Here is an 8,595-nt window from a genome sequence, read left to right as displayed (position 1 = left end):
GGATTCTGGAGTGGAAGATCAGTAAACAGAGGGGCGAAATTCCCCTTAGAAAGATTCAGGAAGGGTATTCATACCTTGGTGAAAGCAGCGAAACATCTTCAGAAAAAATATGTGTTTATACTTTCATTGAGTTTAAGAAAATATTCCTTTATTTGTGTTTTCCTATTATGTAAATTTAGAATGTTATCTAATATGCTTCCCAGTGTTCCGCACTTTTGATAAAGACAACAATAGCAGCATCGGTGTGGTGGAGTGGGTGGAAGGACTAGCCATACTTCTCCGGGGGACACTTGAAGAAAAGATTAAATGTAAGATTTGGCTGTATGCTAGTATTCAATAGTAATCATTGAATTCATGGCTACTAAATTACACTTTTGTTATCGTTTAGGACTTACTCTTACAAGGTTTGTTATCATTTAGGACTTACTCTTACAAAGTATTTGGTAACTGAAGAGCTTTCTTCTGTATAGTTTAATGCAGAGAAACAAGTTCTGAAATGGCTTCTCTGAGACAGAGGTTTTTTCTGTGCCCTTAGAGCTGCCACCTTATTTTGCTGCTTACAAATCCAGCATTTAGACTGAACCTTGTTCTACATTATAAAGTTTTGACAGAATATATTTGTTTTTATTCACACACAAAATTAGAAAGAAGCAGATGTAGCTCAGGGGTGATTTTGGCAACATAACAGTCTCAAGCCAGCCATGCCCTGTGGCAACATTGATTTACTGGCACAAGAGGGACAGGGCAGCAGTTGCATTAATTCCAGCCATTCATCATCTTGGAAGCATAGATGGAAAAACTAAGTCTATTTTTAAGAGGGTCATGAGACCCTCCTTACTAATGATGGAGAAGGATAGAGGAGAAGAAATAGCAAGAACTCCAGAATTTTTAAGAAGCAGGGAAATAGAATAAAATAGAGCATGTGGAGGAAAAAAAAAGAGTAATAGGGAAAGGAGAATGAAAGCGTGTTTCTTCCCTAGTTCCCAGGTTGTAGCATCAGCCATCCCTAATGCGCTGTGTAAATTCATCCGGAAAGTGGCCTGGAGTGACACAGCACTAGGGCTTGTGCCCAGGGCGTAATCGGGCGTGTCAGTACCGCTGCGAGCAGTGACTTCTGCAGCCCTGCTGTAAGCGCTCGAGGATACACAGCGGTGTCTGTCCTAAGTGTATGCCAGCAGCTTTTCCCTGTAGACATTGTCTTTGTCAGGAAAAAAACACCCTCCTGTGTTCCAGAACTAAAGGCTGAAGTTTTGCTTGTTTGTTTAAACGAGTTTTGTGAAGGATAGCAAAGTTTATTATGGTTGTAGATTTCTGATTCTGGGCAGCTAGAAACAATCAGAAGAGGAATTAGGCAGATATGTATTCTTATGTGGATTTTGTCTCTGCATTAAGGGATACTTCAGTTGTCTTTTCCATGCTAGAACCACTCATTCTTCCTTTTCCTTTACTTTTCCAACCCTTATTCTGAAATTATGAGGATGTGTTTTGTGGGTGCAAAGTCATTCTGACATAGACAGCTGGTACTCACTGTGGGAAATTGGGCTTCGAACCCAAAACCTTGTTTATATTCTGAATAGACAATTTTAGAGAAGTTTAATATCCATAAGTTAGTATGGTTTCTGTGAACTGAAGATTATTTATTTGAGCAGAAATAATTTTAACTAAAAAGGGTCAATAGGCAATAGTTGACTGATACATGTATCAAAATGTGACAATATACTCCATATATGAATATTATATATAAGGAATGTAGCTCGATAAATATGCTGTACAACATGCCATTCACATTTTCTGTCTATAGGTAACAGACAGCTTTTAATAGTGTGTGACAGACTTTGTATGAACTTTCAATTGATTTATCTTTCAAAAAGATTGTTTTGAGGTTTACGATCTGAATGGTGATGGATATATTTCAAGAGAGGAAATGTTTCGAATGCTGAAAAACAGCCTTATCCAACAACCACCAGAAGAAGATCCTGATGAAGGAATTAAGGACTTGGTCGACATAGCACTGAAGAAAATGGCAAGTACTTACTCCTTGTGATACTTGAGTGTCTTTCGAACATTCGTTAACTGAACTTTGAAACCTTCCTGTGAAGTAACAAAATACTGCGTCTGATTTAGTGGGATTCTGAGCCACAGAGTCAGTTACATACTTGAGATATACAAGTCCCCCAAGGAGAGCCAGAAATGTAATCCAGATCTAATGCGTCTCAGCCTAGTATACTCAAATGAAATTGTTATTATCTGAATGTATTACAGACTTTAAGTATAATCTAGCATGTGTATATGTGCACAGCCAGTCAAAACAAAAGCCCAGTCAAAAGTGGAAAATTCAAAAGTGTAAAGTGCGTTTATTCCAGTGTTAGGCATCTGAGTTCCCTAGGTCTTCCTTTTTTGCTTTTTGCAAAAAGGGCTAAAACCCCTCATTTTTTTTAAAAAAAAGGGAAAAAAGGAAGAGCCAGGGAACTACATGCCAGTCATGCTCATGTTTGCCTGGCAAGATCATGGAGCAGCTCATGGAGAGAGTTGGGGTTGTTCAGCCTGGAGAGGGCTCCGGGGAGCCCTTCTAGTGGCCTGCCAGTGCCTGAAGGGGCTACAAGAAGGCTGGGGAGGCACTTTTGACAGGCCGAGGGGTAATGGGTGGAAGCTGGAAGAGTGCAGGTTTAGACTAGATCGAAGGAAGAAGTTCTTCACCCTGCGGGTGGTGAGACCCTGGCACAGGTTGCCCAGGGAGGCTGTGGATGCTCCATCCCTGGGAGGGTCAAGGCCAGGCTGGATGGAGCCTTGAGCAGCCTGATCTAGTGGGAGATGTCCCTGCCATGGCAGGGGGCTTGGAACTCGATGATCTTTGAGGCCCCTTCCAACCCAATCCACTGATCCAATCCTATTACCTGCAGTAGCTTTATTAAGTACATCTGTGCTTGTATCAAATGATCATGAAATGTCTTTATCCAATTTATATATTCATCTCAAGGTTATTAATCTACAATGTTTCCTACCTTGATTACTCTAGGATATCCAGATCAGCCAGGGACTGTGCTTCAACATTTTTATCAAATCAAGAAATAAAACCTCCCTTCCCATGGTAGTGGTCAGAAAATCTCACTTAAAACCTCATCTTGAATCCCAACTGTTTTTATTTAACATAATCTTTTTCTGTTTTTCAGACTCGTCTCTTTTTTTCACACCCTCAGCTGAAAGGTCCATCTTACCCTTAGTTCCTGATAATTCATTTTGGTGCAGTTGTGCTTGAGATTTGTCCATGCAATTCGCAGCTCAGCCTCCTCTCATGTTAAAGTTTTGCCTTCTCTGGAATCCCATTAGCAACGCTGCCTGAGGTAGCGGAGCTTACACCACCCTTTATGCCTTAGGGAGAAGTAAATGATACGCATCTTGTCTGAGCAGAGACTGACAGCCCAAAGATGATTTTTGCATACAAACAAACTAAAAATAGCATCCATGTCAATGAAACACCTATTAAACAAAAATAAGATTACTCCAAGTAATCAACCTTTGCTGAATAGTTCCCTTTCTTTTGTAGGACTATGATCATGATGGCAAGCTTTCTTTTATGGACTTTGAAAAAGCAGTCAGAGATGAAAATCTTCTCTTAGAAGCCTTTGGACCATGTTTGCCAGACATAAAGGTAGATCGAGTTTAAAAAAAGAAGTGCAATACTTTCCGTACTGTTGGTATCGAGGTGTCTGTAGCACGGTAGTGCCTGTCGTTACGTGGGGGCTGCTGCAGTCAGCTGACAGACGCGTCAGTTGAGATACGCGTGTGCTGGATTCAGCCCCACCCCGCACAGCACCGCTCTGACCTTGCACAGTCCAACTCTGGTACCAGAGAATACAACAGCGTGCCGTTACTCAGGGTTTGTCTGCCCTGGGGCAGCAATGTCATAAGTCATCCTCAAGGAGCACCCTCACAGACTAAGAAACTGAGACTGTTCTCTTGAATGGTTTATCTGAAAGCGCTCCAGGAATACAACTTTTTTTTTTCTTGGGTGCCACTGGCATCGCTTCACTTACAGCCTCTTTTGGGAGAGGCTGGTAACTTCCTGAAAAAATTACCTGGAGTGGTTTTTGTGTCAGAGTATGGCACTACAGTTTTTAATTGCATCTGAATGCATTTTATATGTTAGCAATAATAATTTGATTCAGATCTTTTATTTTTTTGGAAGACGGTGATTTAGAACATACTCTTCTCTTTAGCATTAAGTTCAACTGGGGAGAGTGTTTCTGCTCTATGAGATCTAGGGTTTTTTCCAATCCAATATCATTATTCTATTTGAACCACACACCACTTTTAAGTACTGAAAGTTGTGCCTTCGTACAGCTGGGGCTTCTTGTCCTCTGGGCCAGCTCCTTTCTTGGGCACGTGTGGTTGCTGCTGCTGAGCGCTTACAATTGGAATTTCCCTGTCAGTTATAACTTCAGATGTTCTGGTGGGTCTCTCGGTGATGACATGAATGCTGTGGAACTGACATTTTCCAAGCTGTAAAGCAAGAGGTAGCCTACGTGTCTGGACTGTCACTGCTGAGACGTTGCAGTTTGGCATCTCTTCCAATTAAATTTAAATCCTTTAGTTAATTGAAAATTAACTTCTGTTTGTTTGTTTTCTGTTGTATGGTTTGCTTTTTTTATCAGAGCAGAATGGCATTTGAAGAGAAAACTTTCCAAGAAGCTCGTAAACCATCTTTCCAAGTGGAATACTCTTGTAAGAGTTTTTTCTTCACCATTCTTCATGGCATAGTAAAGACAGGAGCAGCTTGAAACTGTTACTGTTTCAGTATTCCTTTACTGTAAAAGCTGCTAAATAAATAGAATCTACTCCTATTACTCTACCTAAATACAATTCTTCAGTTGAGTTATGAAATATGTTATAGTATAAGATACACAGAAAAAGACTGTAACAATAATATATTGTACGGCTTTGTTCATTCCAAGAAACAAATTGACACAATTTTTAACAGGGAATGCTTGCAAATACAATATGAACTATGTTTAGTTTTTAACATAAGTATTTTAAACTACATCCTTTTAACAAGGACTGTTGGAAGATGCTGCCAGCAGTATCTATATTCTTCTTCTCTGCTTTACAAGTGGTTTGGCTGAGCTACTCTCTGGCTTTTCCACAGATGGTCTTGAAACAGAATTTGCTACCTACATCAGAGGGGGGGGAAATAAAAACAAGTTAGTAAACTGTAACCACTCCTTTACTAATGCTAGTTTTAGAGTAAGGCCACGTCTCCAACATTTGAATGCTGGGAGGGCTGTATTGCTATAATCACATTTGTATTGAATTTTTCTGCAGAAAAAGGGAAAAAATAACACCCAAAAGCAGCATTAAACAAAAGACAGTTGAAACTTAAAAAGCAGAAGTGTTACCGGTACCATTTTTGTATTTTAACCACACAAACTGATTTCAGACACTCAGGGCAGCGTGTTACACATCTTATGACCTCTCAAAGCAAGGTTTAGTATGCTTTTTAAACTGAGGTTTTCCAGGAAGGGACGCAAAAGGGAAAATGTGTGTTTTGACGCACATTTTCGAAATGCCTTTAATAAGGGGTGCTTCTTTATCAATTTGACTGGAGGTAAGCTCTTTCAAGGGAGCTTTTTCATATCTTGATTTTAAAAAAAAAAATTGTATCAGGAGTGTTTGACCTGCTAAATTGATTAGTATCTTCTATAAAAGGTTATCTAGCTTAAAGACATAGAATGTGCGCTTATGAACATTTTTTAATGCCATAAGAAGTGTTGGAGCAAAATTCTACTGACTTTACTATTTTCCACTCCCTTTCAATCAGAAACCAGATACAAGTACTACGCGGGAGTCACCACGACTACCTCCAAAGTCACCATGTCCCCTGGTGTGGAAGAAGTGCCGTTTACTAGAAAATCATTTAGGACCATGCACTGACATTTGTATTTTCTGAAGTGCAGTGCAAGAGCTATGGAGCAGAATGGCCTGTAGTACTGCCTGGAAGAGTTACGAACTAAGAACACTGGCTTTCGGAGGCAAATAAACTGATGATACTGAGTAAATGTTGAATCAAGTTATCTTGGGGTCAATTTTTATGGACAACAAGCACATAATATACATGCCTGAAAATGAAAATGTCAAAACTTTCAGAATCCATACCTCTTTCAGTTTATTTCTAATTAACGTAGCTGAAGTATTCAATGAATCATCATCCAAATCTACTTTGGGTATTTCTGGAAGCTGTGGACCAATAATGACTTCGGTATTGTCCACACTTGTTCCAATGAGAGAAAATTTGTTGCTTTCTTCTCTCTTCCTCTTACGTTCTTGCAGGTGAGTTGTACGAGGCATAAACCTATCGACTCCGTTATCAATCGGCACCGTTCTTTGCCGCATTAAGGAAGTCGGTGGACCATGTCCTCCTGGATGCCCACTTGGAGTTAGGGACGCGTTTTGACCAAAGTACCCAGAAGTTTCAGCACCACTGTTAGGGGGAAATGTCAGCAGGTTCTGATAAGGACTCCCAGAGGGATGCCCTGTGTTATGGGATGCGCCGGGAGAACTTGTAAAGCAGGACAGGTCCCAGGAGCTGGCTGCACGTGATCCCGATGTACTCCACAGACGATCAGGCTCGGAGTTCTTTGAGATTGTCTTCTTAGGCTCCTCTACTTTTTTTAATACAAAGCAATCTTTGAAACAACAAAAAAATAGCTTCACTATTTCATGTCATTATTAATTCTAACACATAAAAATCATTTAATACAGTCACAGAAGCAATACCAGGGACGCTGCATTCCCAGCCACCTTCCTGATTCTTTTCTCCTAAGCAGCACTTTTCAGACTAGCCTTTCAGCCTAGTCGCTCTGCTGGGTTGTGAGGAACGCCTGAGCAGTGTTTCAGCAGCTTTGAGAACACAAGGGAAATATTTCCCATGTTTCCAGTCAATGACTTTTACCTCCAGCTATGACCTCAAGGAGAGGCTGTCTTGCAACATTGAAAACACAAGTGTTTTGATGTTAAAAGCAGTGATTTTACTGCCTTTAAATATCCTCATGCAATGAAAAATGGCATGAAAGCACGTAAGCGCAAGAAAGAAGCCTCTGCTTAGCAATTTGCTTATTTCTCAGCTTGCCCAGGCTCCACTGCTGCCTGCCTGGGAACTCAGCAGTAGGGCAGCCTTTGTAAATCCAGTCTATTCTCAGCATTCCTCCAGTGCCCGTATGTAGGCTGGAGAAATTTTTTGTTGAAGGTTCTGGTATAGGCACCTTCCTTACAAAACTGTCCCTTTGTGCATGCCTGAACAAGCTGGAACAAGCTTATGATGATCCAAAAATTCCTGCCAGTGCTTGAAATTTCTGATCACATTTTGAAAAGAAAAAGGAAATACTTAACTGTTTAAGCATTCTTTATTTTAGTCTTAACCAAAAAGCTGTTTTGAAAAAACAACTCTAAATATTGATAGATGTCTCCTTTCTGCTGCAAATATACGTAAAATGTATCTTTCAAAACCAAAACGCTACACACCCCTTAAGTGGGACATTAAGATTCTACAGAACATTTAATTACAAACCTCTTTGATTTGTTGCTTTTGCTATGTACTTTCTTCTATCCTGCAACTTCTCCCTCGTTTCTTGGACGGTTTCAAATTCTGGAGCATAGCACACATGCAGCAAACTACCAAAGAAACTCCGCTCATCCATTTTTTTTTTGGCCACCCTGAAAGAATTAAATTGTATTGGAAAAACTGAGGATTTCACTTCAGAGACTTAGCAGGTTGTAAAAAAAGAAGGTGTAAAAGATTAAGACAAGAGGCAGATATTGCCCCATCTCATACCTTGCACATTGCAGTTTTTGGAATTTTATAAGATAAACTTCAGTAAATTGCTCTGCGGGATATTCATCTAGAGCATGATACTCTTCAATGGCACCATATAACGCAAATTGTTCAACTAACTCCTTCATAACGCCTAATGCAGGAACTCCTTGTATTAGCAAATAACGAGATTCCAAGTTGATTGTATAGACCTGGGGGGGGAGAAAAAAAAAAAAATATTCTAAAGTGTTCACTTTCTTACTTTACTGCAAAAGCAAGGAATTTTCTCTACATTTTCTGTTGTTCCTCAAATCCTCTCAGGACGCTGAAAATCCTTCTGTATTCTATTTTGACTCTTCTGCACAAGGTCAGGGTACAGCCACTGGCTGAGTAAAATCTCCAAGTCTTTGGTCAATTTCCTTGCAAGACTGACTAGTAACCTGTTAATACAGGGCACCATTGAAAAAAAGAAAACGCAGTAAAGCCTTCTTGTTCACAGGCAGAGGTCACACACATAGAATTCAAGGAGGAAAAAGAAAGAACAGCACAAAACCAAGTAGCACAATTCTCTGGGGCAGACCACATGTGTGCAAAGGCATCTCCTTGCTCCAGCCATCAGACAGCACATGCTCTTAGGCAGATACAAGTAAGAATGCTCAGGCAAACATGGTCTTCCCCCAGCAGGCTGAAAAACAAAACAAGCCACACTTCTCTGCTTGGTGTAGTGACTGTCACATCACAGAGACGCTAAGGGAAGTTCTGTGGCAGCTCACTGCATGCAACAGGTAGCT

The 8,595-nt window shown here is 40.3% G+C and overlaps 2 protein-coding genes across 2 annotated transcripts; one reads left to right on the top strand and one right to left on the bottom strand.

Annotated features, from left to right (window-relative positions):
- Positions 1-203: 203 nt before the first annotated feature.
- Positions 204-4,778, top strand: EFCAB1 (EF-hand calcium binding domain 1; the record flags this gene model as incomplete). Its single annotated transcript, XM_009871956.1, has 4 exons — positions 204-308; positions 1,872-2,023; positions 3,545-3,649; positions 4,653-4,778. Coding segments are annotated over 4 exons (488 nt in total), but the record flags the coding sequence as incomplete, so codon positions are not given.
- Positions 4,779-5,081: 303 nt separating this feature from the next.
- Positions 5,082-8,016, bottom strand: RBM48 (RNA binding motif protein 48; the record flags this gene model as incomplete). Its single annotated transcript, XM_009871955.1, has 4 exons — positions 5,082-5,168; positions 6,151-6,680; positions 7,562-7,707; positions 7,826-8,016. Coding segments are annotated over 4 exons (954 nt in total), but the record flags the coding sequence as incomplete, so codon positions are not given.
- Positions 8,017-8,595: the final 579 nt, after the last annotated feature.

This window comes from Apaloderma vittatum, unplaced genomic scaffold (assembly GCF_000703405.1).
Source record: "Apaloderma vittatum isolate BGI_N311 unplaced genomic scaffold, ASM70340v1 scaffold42676, whole genome shotgun sequence".
In the NCBI taxonomy this organism is placed as follows: domain Eukaryota; kingdom Metazoa; phylum Chordata; class Aves; order Trogoniformes; family Trogonidae; genus Apaloderma; species Apaloderma vittatum.
Note: the sequence above shows the minus strand (reverse complement) of the source record. Positions and strands in the feature narration are given on the sequence as shown.